Source organism: Galendromus occidentalis, unplaced genomic scaffold (assembly GCF_000255335.2).
Source record: "Galendromus occidentalis unplaced genomic scaffold, Mocc_1.1 scf7180000076932, whole genome shotgun sequence".
Classification (NCBI taxonomy): Eukaryota; Metazoa; Arthropoda; class Arachnida; order Mesostigmata; family Phytoseiidae; genus Galendromus; species Galendromus occidentalis.
Window position 1 is genome coordinate 287,522 of NW_003804921.1, and position 15,853 is coordinate 303,374.

Genomic DNA, 15,853 nt, shown 5'->3' on the forward strand with positions numbered 1-15,853 from the left:
TCGAAAGATCCGTGACTGCGAAAGATGCAATACAAAACACAGTTCAATGCAATCCGAATTCGGTAAGCTCAAGGCAGCAGAATGCCGCACACTCCTCACTCAATCTCCAAACTTCTCAGTATGCACCCTACTCGACAGAGCTCAGCGCAGGTGCTCCATGAATAGTCAGGCTCGAAAAAAAGCCTAGTATTCGACGCCAGATGAACATATCCGACGACAGCTGAGTCCGGGCGATGGAATTGGATTCGGAATGGGAACCATGTATTGTATTCCCAAACTCGAGAGTGGATTTGCAGTCAGAGAGGTCGGTGTCCGGTCTGATGAATCTTCGTGGGCAATTTTTGTCTTATTGTCCGCGACGATCACTGATAGTGCGAGATCCACTAATCTTCCTTCGGAGAGCCATCGACGATCAGCTCTTCGCAACGAATTTGGCCAATACGTCGCATTCGCATACGTCGCGAAGGATTGCAATCATCCTTATGATGATGGCTCATACTCGGAGCCGGATGCACGTGAGCGAAATAGTTCGTAGGGGTTAAGATCGAGTAGGATAGTAGTATCACTCGTGGTCGTACGTGCCCGTAGAACGGTGACGATGTCTAGCTTGACGTGAACGACGGGAGAGTATCCTATACCTTCCGGTGATCAGATCCGTAGTCTGGTGACGGCCTGCGACTCTCTGCTAAATTCCGCGTCGGCTCGGTTACCGCTGCAGAGCGGTAAATAGTGTATCCGGTTTGTGCGGAGGTGTACGCATAGAAGCTGAAGACATCAATCACGCAACGACGACAGTCTCCCTGTGGAAACTTCTCGTTCATTGCAGATTTCATGAACGAACCCGAAGAGGAAGGTGCACAGAACTTCTCGCGGCTCAGCTCCACGCTGCAGCTTTCATACTCTTGAGAGACATGAAAGCTCATTCCAAATTCGGCTGTTCTATTTTCGAGTTTAACCGACAAGTCATTTCCGTCGCCGCAGAGCTCCGGCGAATTTGGAGCGGTCATACAGAGCCAACGATCAGCTCTCGTACCCTATAATTGGAGGCAAAGCTTCCTGTGAGAGCTACGCCATCCGAATAAGGATTGTGGCCATTCTCGTTCCGATTGTGGACACGTTTAGAGGCGAAACGATCACCCTACCTTAGTGATTTGAGTCGTACATTTTTCTTAGCAGAAAGATATCTTGGCTCGCGCTCACTGCTGATGGAAAACAGGCGGATTCCCAGCTCCAAATACATTGCTATCATTATCCAATCTGAAGTAATTTCTAGAATGAGAAATTTTTATGCGTCCTATTATTACATGTTTCGTCCTTTATTTGATCGGACGTTCGACTGCTTGTTCCTCATCGCCGACCACCAATTACCGAACTCTGCGGTTGGTCCGATCGACCATCCGATTTGACGAGCTGCCAACATCCAATCTAACAGTTGACTGATGAAAGAAGAACTTCATGACTTTTGACGGCTCCACTCATCCTCCATCACTCGATGAAACAGAGAGGCTCATGGGAGCAGAGATACGGCTCTCGCGAAACTCCCACGGAGCATTGCAAGGGAACAAGGGCCGAAAGAATCTCGGAACAAGAGGCACCATCATGTCGTTCCGGTGCTTCCGGTTATCGATGTGTTGGATATCGGGACCTAATAGCTATGCTTTGTCCCTTTCAGGCGGTGTTCTAGCGATCTTCTCCGAAGGAAAATGCACGTTCCTTCGACAGAATCAGACGCCGATCGCTCGACGGGATTGACGGCTGTCCTGTCTCCACTCAGAAGGCTACCGATGTCCGCTGTCGATCGATTCCGCATGAGAATCCGAATTTGAGAGCATCAATGGCGAGCTGCTCGTTGACCTTCGCTCACTGAGGATCATTTGGAGCACAACATTGAATCGGTATGCGAGGATAGAACCAGAAAACAAAGCCCAGAAGGAAAACCACAGGCTCAGCACGCTTCATCCACGGGGCAATGAGCGCTTCGGTGGTCCAAGGCCGCTTCGTGGGCATTGATCTGGGCACATTCACCGTGTTGAGAGCAGACATCCTGACTCCCAGTAGATTTAGGGTGAAGTCGAGTGCGGAGTGCGGACACCCTGACCCCCAGCTCCCTGACGATTTGGGGCAAAGTTGGGGAATTGTACATCGTCGATGAATGCGCGAGTTGCGGAGAGATATTCATGAGCTCTCGGGGGATGCCGGTACGTCTCCATAGCGGGCGAGAAGGTACGAATTGTTGCTGGCCAGTTTAGCAGGACGGACAGAAAGAATGCGTCGAGGGCGCCGGGATGAAACACCATGGGCTGGTGAGTTATGCGAGCGTGTTTCCAATAAAATCAGGAGTAGATACGAAGGCACGAAGGCTCAACAGGAAGCGAGTTGTGACTTCAGAGAGTCTGCTCACAACAGCCCTCTGAGAAGCGTTATAAATTCACACCCGCCGGGCAACATGCGGCACGACGCTTAGCCGACTCGCCGACAGAAGCTGTGAGTGTTGCTGAATACGAAGAAGAATTTACGAAGCAGAAAATTCTCAATGAATTCGCCACGCTAGCTGCTCGACTGGCTGCCGCTCGCTTGAACGGAATGAGTATTTAGGCTGACTGCTGTCTCTGGGCGAATCTGCTTTCTCGAAGCATGATAGTGACTCTCTGCGTCTCTGCCGGCCCATATAGAATAAGCGGGGTTGTCTTACAGCTTCGAGAAAAGCCGTGGCTCTTCCGAAGCTTTATCTGTGCCACTCAGAAAAAGGAATCTCTTGCTCCCAACAGGTAGGAAGCAGCTTCCGCGCGGGATCCTGATCCGATTGAGGAACAGCAAGGGCGATCGGATGATAGAGAGCCGGAATTTCATCGGAGAGTATCTTGGTGCGAAATGCTTCCGGGCGTTTTTCCCGCTTGCGAAATGTTCACGCAAGAATCGACAGAGCAGTTCCAGAAGTTCCTGACCTCTATGAGCTCGCAAGGAGCCGGGAGCAATATATCGTCAAAGCCCACATTCGCCCCAGGAAACATGATGATTTCTCTACGGTCTAGAGCTGGGTGATAAGTGATAAGCACCCGATGAGCGGAATGACTCTCCGAGTCCTTTGCCGGCTCGACTGAATATCCGAGTACTTCTCCCTGAAGACTCAGCTTCTCGTTCTTATATTAGCGGGAATCGATAATACGATGAGGTGATCATGAGTAGCTCGCTGGGCTCTGGGACGCGTGCTCATGGGTGAGAGCGGCATTTAGAGGCTCTCGCTGTTCTCGATTCGCGTGGAGTGTTCCGTATTCATTCGAATAGATAGGCACCCGCCGGTGAACACGCGTGCTCTCACGAGCGGGCAACCTCAGAAAGTTTACGGAGTAGACCGGCACGCTTCAACAGTCGGGTATCTAGGATTACGGAAAACTTCAGGGTTTCCGGGGCAAGCGCCGAGTTTCTCCCGGCACGTACTCCACTGGTTCACTTCGGACTGACGGGATATAGACAATTGTTTCTTCGTCCCGGCTGTTCGACGGTACGACGAAACATCGATGCATCGACAAGCCCGCTCCGAAAGATGAACGCCCGATGAGGTGATCGAAACTCATCACGTTCCTATCCGAATAAGTGCGGTGGGCGCGAATCAGGAGGGAAGACTTCGCCGCATCTGCTTCCCGACTTCGGTTCTGGGAGAGTGCATTAGGATTTGGGACGAGCTCCGAGCGGAAGGGCGATGCACCAGATTCTCGAGTTGGGTATGTCCTGACAGAAGTCGAAGCGGAATACGATGCTCGCCACTCGGACACTATTTCGAAACGACTCGCTCTTGGAAACAATGACAATGACTCAATGAAGTCGATGGGATAGATACCTTCATTTGTTTACGAGCAACGAATAATTCGTATCGTACCATCGAAGGAAGCCGGTAGATTCGTGAGAAATATCTACCCGGCTTCAAAAATCCGGCTGAATGAAGATGAGCAGTACTCTCCCATCGGCACTCATCCGTACATACGCTTTTCTTCTGACAATCATGTGATTAAAGTTCCGCTGTCGATCTACGGAAGGACACCACGATGAGACATATCGGAGTCGAATTCTGCGAATATGAAGTGCTTCAATGGGTCAGCAAGAGACAATAGACTTCGTTGGGTTCCCGGGAGGCCACAATCGGCGTAAAAAACTTCACATGGTTCCTTTCACGGAGCGGTATTTTACTACTAGACCGACGAAACGAATCGGACCAAAACAAAAGAAATGAATCGTTCATTCAGCGAGAATCATACTATGATTGGCATAGTCCTCCATTCTAGAAACATCCGAAGTAAATTCGTATCGGAAAGAAGGTAGTGTTCTATCGAATCCGCTCGAATCGAAGATGTCGCGCTAGAAACGATCGGAAAGATGGATCACCGAAGAATCGCGCCATGGTACCGCGGAACCATTTCCATAAAGCAATTGTTCCCCGAGCAGTGAGAAGATACACCGGGGTTTTGTGGATTTTGCTTCGCTCGAAGGCAAATGCCAGGGTGCGTTCCTGTTTTCGGTTGACTCTCATGAGCCGCTGCGACTTCAATGGATCATGCAGAACCAATCAAGGAACGACAAAAAGAAGTGGGAACAATGAAGATAGCGAGTTGCACATGCTCATTGTTCAAGCGCTGGAGACTTCGGAATCGGAGGACGGCAGAGAATCTAGATTTTGCTTCTGCAGCGGAAAATCTCGAAAGAATCCAGAAACTCTCCGGATGAGGTCTCGAGTCCGAATACGGTCAGATGATGCGGGATGATAATCGGATCTCAGTTCTGTGGGAGGCGGGAGACATGATAGAATAAATGTGGATTCGGTCGAGAACATCGAATTTCAGGCGATTTTAGAACCTGGAGACACCCGTGGTTCCGAAGTGCGAACAGATTCCGAGTGGATGCGGCTGCGACTTGCCCCAAATCAGTAGGAGGCGGACCATAAAATTTATTGATGGTTCTGATCTCCAGTCGTCTTCCAGGAGAGAAGACGATTTCCTTCACGCTTCGATCGACCATCTGCCCGGCAACGTTGCAGGAGGCGTTGATCAAACCCATGGTGAGAGCGGCAGTCAGGTAGACTCCGCTTGCTCGTTTCACCTGCCTCTCGCTGATCGGCCGCGGAGCGTTTTCAATTTCACCCGAATAGAGAACCCTCAGATCTGTATCAGGCGGCTGAAAGTTGCGGTAGGTACATTTCGGACTCTTCTCGACCAGCATTATTGACACATTTACGCTTAATCGAAAGGGATGGAATATCTGCTCGGACTCAATTCCCGTGGAAAGATTTCCCTCCCAGTTTATCCAAAACGAGCGCTCTAGAATCGGGAATACCGGTCCCTTCCCCAGCGAAGAGCGTGGTGAATGACGTTGAGTAATTTTCCCTTACGACTGGCGAATACTGAGGGAACAGAGACCTAATCATATCCTACATCGTTCCGAAGACTGTCTTCATAGTGACTCATCGACAGTAGCAATTAAACGCGAAAAAACGATGCAATTCCTCGTGTGGTGTAATGAGACATCAACAATGGAGGGCCACGGTGAAAATTTCAGCCTGTCTTGGTTGAATGCTTCTCCTGGGAACGTTGGAAGAAAAGGAGAATCGACGATGTGAACACACGACGTCCGCAGTCGATAAGTGAAACATGAATGGAATGAGCTACGTTCATGCATGCAACGATCACCGCCCGAAACTCGCCTCAAAACAACATTTCGATCTTCTCTAAAGAAATGGAAAATTCGAGCGCCCCTAGCAGACGGAGTAGTGTGCATGATGTGTCAGAGGACGGAACCAGACTCTGAACTGATGCGAGGAGCAAGTTCAGCTGCTGAATTTAGGATCTCAACTCCCGATCGAGCAAGGTCTTTTATCGGCGAAATTGTTTCCGAGAGGTTTCCAAAAGAGTTTCTGTCCGTTCGATCCTCACGGCAGATCAATCGGGAACTCCAGAAGAGTTTTATTGGAAACGAAAGATCTGTGGAAAGTCTTCTCTCTTTCAATATTTTCGAATTCTCCGCCATTCATTGAGGCTCGAAACCGGAGGGTACCCTCGTCATCACTCTCTCCCGACCAGCCCATTCGCGTCGGGCCCTGTCGAGCACTGGCTCCAGGGTCTACCGCCAGAGTTCGCCCGGCCTTAGCTCGAATGATCCACTCCGGCAGCCTTCCGAAGGGGACAGTGTTGAGAACGGTAGTCCGTCAGCTTGACTCGAATTGTTTTGGCGGCATGTCGCAACCGCGATCACCGAGAGTTCCGGCTCTCGGGAAATGAAGAGGTAGACGATGTGGTCAGTCTGACTTGACACTAGCTACCAAGTTATACGCGGTCCTGCGTGCAGCCGAAGAGGCGTATTCCGTATCTCACCGGCTGGCCAGGTCGACGTTTGTATTTTCTCAGCAACTGCTAGCATCCGAGACATCGCTATTCAAAGCAGCTATTATCCATCGGGCTTCTCCTAGCACGATCGCAGCCCTCTGGACATTTGGCCGCTGTCCGGTTTACGGCAGCACCAGAAGAATTATTTCTCTGAACGGAAGCACCCCCTCCGCCCGTGGACTCCGACGTCGTCTCCCGCCAGATCAGTCGCGCAATATCGAATGTCGCACGAGACTCATTCGGATCGCCCGTATACTAAGCCCTCAGAAATCGGGAAGATAAACGCGCAGATGCAAGGAAAACGTTCAGATTGTTTCTTACAGTGATAGGACGTCTGACGAGTCCATCAAACCCTAAACACCACTTCGCTCCTGTGGCGGTGTCTGCAGCAGTCACTCCCTCTCCCATCGACGAGTTCGACCGACTGAGTCGCCGATCGCTGCCATCGCCGCGTCGCTGGCAAAGCAACTCGACAGCGACAGTACGAGTAGTAGCCCATCCGTTCTCCTCGTAGGGCTCCGCTAAGCGATCGCTGCCTTGCCGCAGAAATCCGCCGCGGGAGCGAACTTGGCCACGACAAGAGGCGGGGCTTGAGCCCGATGGCCAGCCCAGCCGGGTTCAAGCGCGCTCTTGATTGGCCTACCGTCAGCGAGCGCAAAGCAGAAAGAGTCGACTTAGTATGCTTGATGTCCGTGGTGTTGGTGATGCTGGTGTGACTGCTGCTTGCTTTAGAGGTGTAGCATCTTGAGCGATTCACCGACGGTCGAATTCGCTGTTGACAAACTGCAAGGAGCTCTTTGAACGGTTTGCCGACCTGAAACACGACGGAGAGAGCCTGCACTTGGAAGAATGCAAGCCTGAGCACACGAGTGTTCGTTTGTCGCGGAAAACTCCTTTCATCGCTGTCCCTGGCCCGCTGGTCAGTCTTTCGGTTGTGAGCGCAAACACCTGGTCCAACATGTGCATCACTGTTTTGTGTTGCCACTGCTAACTCTCCGCATTGTTCAGGTTAGGTTTCCCTCTGAAAAAGAGCATATACTATTACGAAGGCCTCGAAATCCTGAAGTTAATCGGTTACAAGTCGCGTTTAATCCACGCGGAATTAGCAAAAAACGTAGAACGTGAAACCCAGTGGACTTTGACTCCCATAGTTCATGCGACACCTCGCTGCTCGGTCCGGTTTCCGTGACGCGAAAGGGATATCTGAGCGAACGAAGCACATCCGATGCTCAGGGAGAACGCAAGCGAGGCTATTCTTTCACTTACCTGCCCATATCTCGAGATCCTCCTATTTAGAAGCACGAGTAATCGACAGGGCTTCGATTAAATGATCGATTCCGGAGAGCATTTTATGCCAGGTTCAACGGGGCAGAACTCAACGCCTGTCTGAGGCCTCTCCACTCTGCTCGTGTAGACGGGTCGATGGAAAAATCGCGGAACTATCTGCTGTGATTCAGAAACTTGCTATCTTGCCCCGTGTATTTCTAGGAAGAGACGAACTTCTCCAGGATGACATACGATGATCTTAAATTCAAAAACCTGGCTTCCGTGATCATGAGACGAAACACTTTTCATCAGCTGTGCGAGAGTTGGACACAACTCTGTTTGCCCCTTTGCCCGCATAATGTCGATCAGAGAGCATGGATACCTCACAGGTGGAAGGTGGTCGCTAGGTACACATATCCGAACCCTGAGTTAGGAACCAGGCGAGGAACGCCATGCTCTCCCAAGGAGTCATCGCGGACCTCCTTGGGAGGCGGTGTCTTACTGATGAGACGATTCCATTCCCTTAGGTCAATGATCATCGGGAAGTTTTCATATTCTCAATTATCCTCGGGCTCACTTGACCACTCCAGAGAAATACACCAGCGCGACAGGGGTGTCAGAGTGAGAAACATCAATGAAAACCTTCCTTCATTCTCCCATTTCCAGCCGCACCAATGGATTTGAGCATCACTCGGAAGAGTACTTCACCGCCATTGGAGTCCCTGAGTGATTGTGATGACATCTCTGTGGGAGGACAGGACAGCCCTCCGGATCCGCAGTCCCGATCTGCGAGTCCCTCATCCAGTGACGGCGTAGAGCTCGACTTGAGATCAGCGAGTCCCAAGATCGGTGTCTCGGAGAAAGATGCCCAGAACACCTTCCAAAAGTTCCTGACGAATCTCGACGCGCTCCGAGCACATGGCATCCTCAGCGGTTCACTTTTCGGCCTGGGTGAGTATCTGACCCTGATAGTTACAGACAGATAGCCAAAAGTCAGAAAGATCTTAGCTCGAGTTGTGTTTTTCTCAACTCGTTCGCGAGCCATTCTTCCGAATTCCGAATCAAGAATCAATTAAAATGGGGACACCCAGGGGACCCTAAACGGGATTCCCGTTGTGGGCTACCCCAAATCTATGGGGCCAGTAATGGAACGCTCGCCAATAGAACACGACGGGGGAGACCCGTCACGGCGGCATTCCGGGGCACTATGTCCAAGACCTGTGTCCCGGAAGAGGAACGTTTTGCTTAACTGGAGCTTGTGCGCTGATATAGATATGATAGAGATATTGAGGGGTGAATGAACCGCTTGGGCGACGGCTTAAGTTTCCCATTGAAAGATTGGGAGCTCTTCCTCGATCACCTCATGACAATCATCCACTTTCACCTAATGACAATCATCCACGTCCACCACATGACTGCTCTCGCACAAAAGTTTCGTGAGCTTTCGCCGTCATTGCCGATGAATGACAGGGAGTGCGGCTGCAGCTCGATGTAGAAAATCAATATTATCTCTCGCCTTCCTAGGTAGCTGTTGCTCCTGCTATGATTGAGCTCGCGCGCATGTCAGAGCTGTCGCGGACAGATCCGACTGAAAACGGTCAGAGAGATGAATGAATCCGACATTCGACTGAATCGAAGGTGTTGCGTTGAACGCATCAGCCGCCGGAACCGTCGAGATTTTCGAGCGGTAGAGAGAGAGACAAAAACGATGGAGAAAAAATCGCGACGTGTTTTGTGAAGAATCAATTGGTGAAGTGAGATGCGGAGCAAGGTGAGGTTTGTTCGCTCGATTGACTCGTTGAGTCGAGTTGACTGACTACAGGAGTGAGCCCGAGAGGCCCCGAAGTGACGGATGTCAACTACCACGTTCGACTGGGGATTCGAGTCATTCTTTGTCAGTCAGCACTTGTTTTCAGTGCGAATGTTTTCAATGGAACTTCGACACCAAGGCGACCCGGTGATTTCGATTGCGAGATAATAGTAATAGTTGACTCTGGCTGACTGTTTGCTCCGGACGGACACTTAGTCTTTATCTTCGTTAGCGGCTGCTATCGGTTGTTTCAAGTCTGAGGAGTTGGGACGACGACAGTACTGGCGGCGGCGGCGACATCGGCACTCTACTGAGGTAATGCCGAGCGATGCGCGGTCGATCGCGACCAGCAGTTTGCGGCCGATTAGTGAGGCGGAGAAAAAGCGCAGCAGAGAAAAGAGACGAAAAGGCAAAACACTAAGACATCAACTCAGCTTGAACCGCGGCGAAGAGTTGGCGGCAAACTGCTTTAACGATCTGCTTAACGACTCCGTGAGGAGTCAGCCGATCCTTGTGTCGAATCGGCTGCTACAGGACGCCGTATCGTAGATATCTACTTGCCCGAGCGAGTGACTAACTCACTGACTGCCCGCCCGTCCGTTCGTCGGTCGGCTCGACCGACCGACCGACTCGTATCTGAGCTGCGAGTCCGTGAGTCCGCGTTTGTGAGTTTAAGTGAGAAGCGGGGCCAGACGTCATCCGATTGGAGAGTCGGAGTGCTAATTTCTTGCGTCTAACGTCCTTTTCAAATCGCCGAGCTAGGCGCATTCAAGAGGAGTTTATGGGCCGCCGAAGACCAAAGCCACCACCGATTAATAGAAGGTCCACGACGACAACTTCGGCCGGCGATTAAAAGAGTCAGCAGCCACCTCACCGGGCATAAAAAAACGTCGGGGACCCGTCAGGCGTTTTAGGCAAGAGAAATGAATGCTGAAGAACTATTCACCGACGTCGAACCCGCTTCCGCTGTCCTAGGTGGTCACGGATCGCTTTCTCTCGATAAAGCTCAGTGCTCAGAAGGCGCCAGGGCGCAGGTCCACGGACTCATAGACATAGCCGGACCCTGAATTTCTGTGGGCGACACCTGATTTTTCACCTGATCAGTCTCCTTAGATACCTCCTGATCCATTCGGTTTATTCGATGCGATCGCTACGCGCACAACCAAAACCGATAACGAGGCACACGTTCCTGTCTCCGGGAATCATTTTGATAGTCGCTTGTCATCACTTGCCAGCAGACGCAATCGATTAGGGAGCCTTGTCGTCGAGGTAGGATATTCTTCATCTGTCGCGATAAAGTCGTAATCAGCGGATGGATTAGGCGAAGTATGGGATGTTGATGCTGTTCCACATGACGCGACTATTTGTAAAACGACGGGTAGACAACGCATCTCAGAGTCCAGCTTGCTCATTTCGCGAGTGTGAAGACGCGGAGATGATTTGAAGCTGGCCTAGCATGGATCTCCATGGAGCCAGAGGAAATTTCGTACTTGGACAGGTTCGTTCCGTACGTTCGGGGCCGTATTCCGGTCATCACGGATATCCTAAGCTACGGTATCGTTGACGCGAAAGACTGCGTGATTCGCTCAGCTGACCACACCACATAACACCGCGTAGGCAGCTAGCTATCCGAGCGGCCTGCCCGCCTGCCTGCCAGTCAGTCAGTCACTTACTCACTCAGTCAGTCTCACCTGGCCATGCGGAATTTAGATTCGATTTGCACCTCAATGAGGCGACCACAGAGCCAACTACTCGGATCATTTTTCACGAGCCCTCCGCCGCCAGAATGATCAAGGATGTGGCAGGCACTCGCGACTTCATTAGGGATGCTAGAAAAACTTCCCCCTGCTGTCGCTTTTGCTGAGCAAGAACTCGACCATAATAATCAGTGATCACCTTCTGTCTACACGTTTACGGCTGAGGTGCTCTCTCCTCGTGAAATGATCTCCTGTCCGTTGAATCAGGTGTGAGATCCCGCCACCGGCTGATTCCGATTTTCCGTTGGAACACCGAAACTATTTCCGTCTGATCTTGTGGATCTCGACCACCTGCGACGAATGATCCCCCAAATCGATCACGACGACAAGTTTTCCGTCTTCCATCTTCTCGCGTCTGTCGTCAGACTTCACTCACAATCTGTCATGTCGAGGCAAACTCTCTCGGGCAAGACACCGAATTGAAGGAAGGTTCGGCTGTCGGCGCCGCCGCTGTCTTTATCGTGTAATGCCCCGCTCAACGAGAAATCTTCATTGAGCGATAACCGGCTGAGGAGAGGTAAGAAACACTGTCGAAATTCCACAGAAGAACACGGCGCTAATTTTCCGGCAAATAGCTTACCGTCCGTCCCCTCCCTACGAATTTCATCGATTGCTACATGATGAAGGAGCTCAATCGACGACGCTAAAGCTCTTTCTGCGTTTTGTCTTAGATTTTCTCCCCCCGAGAAGCGAAGAAAAAGTGACCTGAGACGCGCCCACTGTTTCACACGCAGATATCATTCACGGCGAATCTATCAGCGCGGACGGTCAGCTCCTTATACATAACGACGACTATCTTTCGAAAGGTCGCTCCTGAAAATAATTTCTCGGAGCACGCGATCATTCGGAGTTGGATTTCTGTTAACCTCAGCGAGGGAGCTCTCGCGTCAGCCGGTGCCGTCGGACATTGCTCCCGATCGGGCGAAGTCGATCGAATTTTGTGAATGGACGTAAGGGTTGAGGACGTATCGGGAGTCTTTGCATCGGAAGCTCCAACTTTGACGGCTGTTCCTTGTCATGAACTATGAATGAGTCGTTGTTCCTCCGCGTTGTCCTACGATTTAACCGCGAGCGGGATGCAAATCGATAGCTGACTCGAAATGTGAAAGGTGAGACACGCGGCGAAACTCGAACCCGGGAGCGTGCGCGGCTAGTCGCTCTCGCGCCTGGAGCCTAAATCCACTGGTTCAATGAAAGTCCGTGGCTCTGTTAGCATCGAACATACTTCGCATATACGTCATGTTCGGGTGAGCCGCAGTGAGGGTGGACGCGTGCACTCATCGGCATGAGGGCGCACTCGATACCCCGACACCGCTACCCGTATCTGCGAGAATCTCTCTTTGTCTTTACTGCACGGCATTCAGCTGTAGATCGATGCTCCTAATGGGCGGTTCGAACGCTCGCCTGCCAATAGTGATTCTAACTGACTGAGCGAAAGCAGGCTCGCTCTTACCTTACTGCTGGGTTAGCGTTCTCCGGCGTGACTTCGCTTACCTCAACTCGAGCAGACAGGACTCAACTCGACGATGGTCGCAGGTAGCAATTACAATGCCTCTCGCTTCCCGTTCGTATGCGTATTTGTTCGGCCTGAGACTCACCGACACCGACTACAAACGATATTATTGAGGCTGGCTGGCTGGCCGGCGTCGATTGAGTGCGATGATCAATATTCATGCGCGGAGCTTATTAGGTGGCTGTTCTCAGGCTCAAGTGTGGCCATAGCTTGGTGAACACGATCCGAGTGATTTTGCGTAGCCGTCAGAGGAACGAGTGGATTCGGAAACAAAACGTCGACGATGAGCCTGAACACTAATTTCGCCTCATTCCAGGACCCCCGAACTCGTTCTGGCACGAGCTGGTGTCACCGGCGGTGCTCTCGCAGCTGGGCGTCAATCTGGCGCAGCTCAAACATCAATCGGACACGGCGAAACTTGCCGAACAAATGAGACAACAGGACGCCGAGGACGAGGTGGCAGCCAATCGGGCCCAAAGTAAGTTGGAGCTTTCCGTGGCGTCCGATGAGTGACCGCGCGAAGGACTCCGGTAACGTGTCGATCTCACTACTATGCCGACGTTTCTGCGCCGTTCCAGGATTCAGCGATCGTGACCACACTCCGTCGACACTTTCTTTTTCGTCGGGTAGTCGAAGTGTTATCGGAGGCTCCAAGCCGAAGGTGGCTACACCTCAAGTTGTTTCAACAATCGAGTCTTACAAGCGAGAAAACCCCACTATTTTCGCCTGGGAAATCCGAGAACGTCTGATATCCGATGGTAAGCAGATGATCGAGCACTCGGGGACGCGCTTCAGAAGAAAATTTCATCAGGCAATTCCCAGACATCCGTTCAGGAATCAATTCCTCCAGAGAGAAATGGAGAAAGAAATTCACGCCGACATTCAGCTCGACTAGAGATTGACGACTATTGTGCCTTCGAATGAACATTGTCGAAGGGGAAGCCGATTGTTGCCCCTCACGCTGAAATGAGAGCAAGCGTTGAAGTTATTGGCTGAGTGGAACGTGATTAAAATGCACGCTTTCTGTTGTTTCGCTCGGAATCGGTCCTGAACTGCTCTTCTTGACTTCATTGTTTAGTTTTCGCCGTAAATATTCCGTGGTGTTGGTGAACTACGAGAGGGCGCGCCTCTGCCTAATTCTCGCACAGAAAGTTAACTCCCTGCCTCTTCGAGAGAGAACCGCGGCGTCCAATTATCTGATGCGCGGTCTATCCATCCAGCAGACAACAAAGAGCTTCGCCAAAAAAAAAAGGTGAAAGACGCTCAATGAATCTCTCGGCTCCTTTTCTTTGCTTTTCGGCGTCTTTTTAACTAAAACAGACAACTCATCGGCTCGGTAATAACCGAGCATCCATCGAGCGGTAGACCGCCGAGTCAAGCGGCCGAGCCAGTGGGTGAGCAAGCTGGCAAGCCAGAGCGACCAGTTGACGCTATGGAAGCCGACAGCAGCGCGAGGATTTTCATTGAGACGTCTTTCTGAAAAGATATCTCTCTTCTCCGCCTTTTATGGCGGATAAAGCAGCACACGCTCACGAGGCGGGCAGGCGCGCGGGCGTTGTTTCGGTAGGTCGATCTTTCGGCAGTCAACTTCAGATGGACATACACAGAGGAAATCGGTCTTGAACAGAGCAGCCCGCGACCCAGCAGTCAGTCGTAAGGCAGATCGGCCCCCGATGGAAATTCGGGAGTTGGGCGTGCGTCCTCCACGGAAAAGTTTTCCCTCTCGGACCTGGTGCTGTTCACAGGCATGGGGGCTGGAAAGTCTGCCGCAGCGTCAGAGAGTTCTCCCCGTCCGGATAGATTTCGAGAAAAGCTCGAAAAGAGAGAATTCTCTCCGTGAGCCCTCATTCAAGAACAGGTGCTCCGCTGCTATGACAGACGAGAAAAGTGGGGGATCATGGACAGCTAAAAAAGAAGCTTCCTGCGTCGCTCAGCTTGATGCGATGAGTGACTCGATATTCTGTTGATGAGGTTTCCTCCCTGACGTTCTTATTGATATCGTGGTCCGCCACGGAGGCAACGGTGGCGACGCCGCTCATCGGTGCGTGTCCACGGTCCATCTTCAGAGGGGCCGACAACGAGGATACTTACACCACCGTACGCTCGTATGAATGACAATCTGACCGCACTGCCAGGCTCTTGGACGATGCCTCGGAGTGAGAGCGATCGGCAGTCGGATCGGAGGTGACTTTTCTTTCGCCGCACGGAAACCCTGACGCTCGATTCCTTGCAGGTGTTTGCTCCAACGCAACAGCGCCGTCAGTCAGCTCAATCAATCGGATACTGCGCAATCGGGCGGCGGAGCGCGCCGCTGCGGAATTCGCGAAGGCCACAGGGTACGGTAACGGCAGTATCGGAGCGATTTCCCTCGGGGCTATTTCCAACTCGGTCAAGTCCCAGGGGTCTCGTACGAGTCTGCCGCAGGATTGTACGACCCGTATTTGGTCTCCAGCATTCCTGCCCCGTTTGGAAGCTGCTAATGCGTCAGAAACGAAGCGACGACGGGAGAGCTTCGCCCAAATCGACCTGGAAAATCGAATCAGCCGGGACAGCGGCGATGAGTCCAACGCCGAATCGGACGATCCGGACCGTCCCAAGTTCCGAAGGAATCGCACCACATTCAGCTCCGAGCAGCTCGGGATCCTCGAGGAAGAGTTCGACAAAACCCACTATCCTTGCGTGGATACGAGAGAGCGTCTCGCGACGAAAACCGGACTGTCTGAAGCGCGAGTTCAAGTTTGGTTCTCGAACCGGAGAGCGAAATGGAGACGTCATCAACGGATGAATGCCTCCGCTGCCTCTAAGGGGGAAGTCGGATCTTAGTTAGAGAGAGCTCCAATCCCGTCTCCAGACCGGAGCAGGTCGGGGAAAATTCTCCCCGTCCTCCAGACATTGAAATCGTTTGTTGACTTGAGACTTGAAGCTGTATTTTTCGGTCGAATACCCCTGGCATATCGAGGAAGCTGTCGGGGAATGCCGATAGTTGGAGGGGCTTGGTTCAGTCCATAGAGGATAGCCCCTCCCACGGAAGTATCCGTGAGATTCCATACTCAGCTCTGGAGGACTAAGTGACCAGAAGTTCTGATCGGACTACTCTCTGCCATTATATATTAGGCTTGGATTCTCATTGTACATG

At 51.7% G+C, this 15,853-nt stretch overlaps 1 protein-coding gene across 1 annotated transcript; it reads left to right on the forward strand.

Moving 5' to 3' along the window:
• Window positions 1-8,311: 8,311 nt before the first annotated feature.
• Window positions 8,312-15,853, forward strand: LOC100907788 (homeobox protein engrailed). The gene is made up of 5 exons (XM_003740378.2): window positions 8,312-8,588; window positions 13,034-13,195; window positions 13,296-13,475; window positions 14,951-15,053; window positions 15,270-15,853. Exons 1-5 carry the CDS (start codon window positions 8,312-8,314, stop codon window positions 15,538-15,540), a joined length of 993 nt encoding a protein of 330 aa, XP_003740426.1. The 3' UTR covers window positions 15,541-15,853.

Bases quoted from the DNA above. Each gene is read 5' to 3' on its own strand.
- LOC100907788 (XM_003740378.2), top strand. From the start codon at position 8,312: ATGGATTTGAGCATCACTCGGAAGAGTACTTCACCGCCATTGGAGTCC. The intron at 13,476-14,950 runs GTAAGCAGATGA...GATTCCTTGCAG, and splicing joins AGAACGTCTGATATCCGATG to GTGTTTGCTCCAACGCAACA. The intron at 15,054-15,269 runs GTACGGTAACGG...CAGCCGGGACAG, and splicing joins GAATTCGCGAAGGCCACAGG to CGGCGATGAGTCCAACGCCG.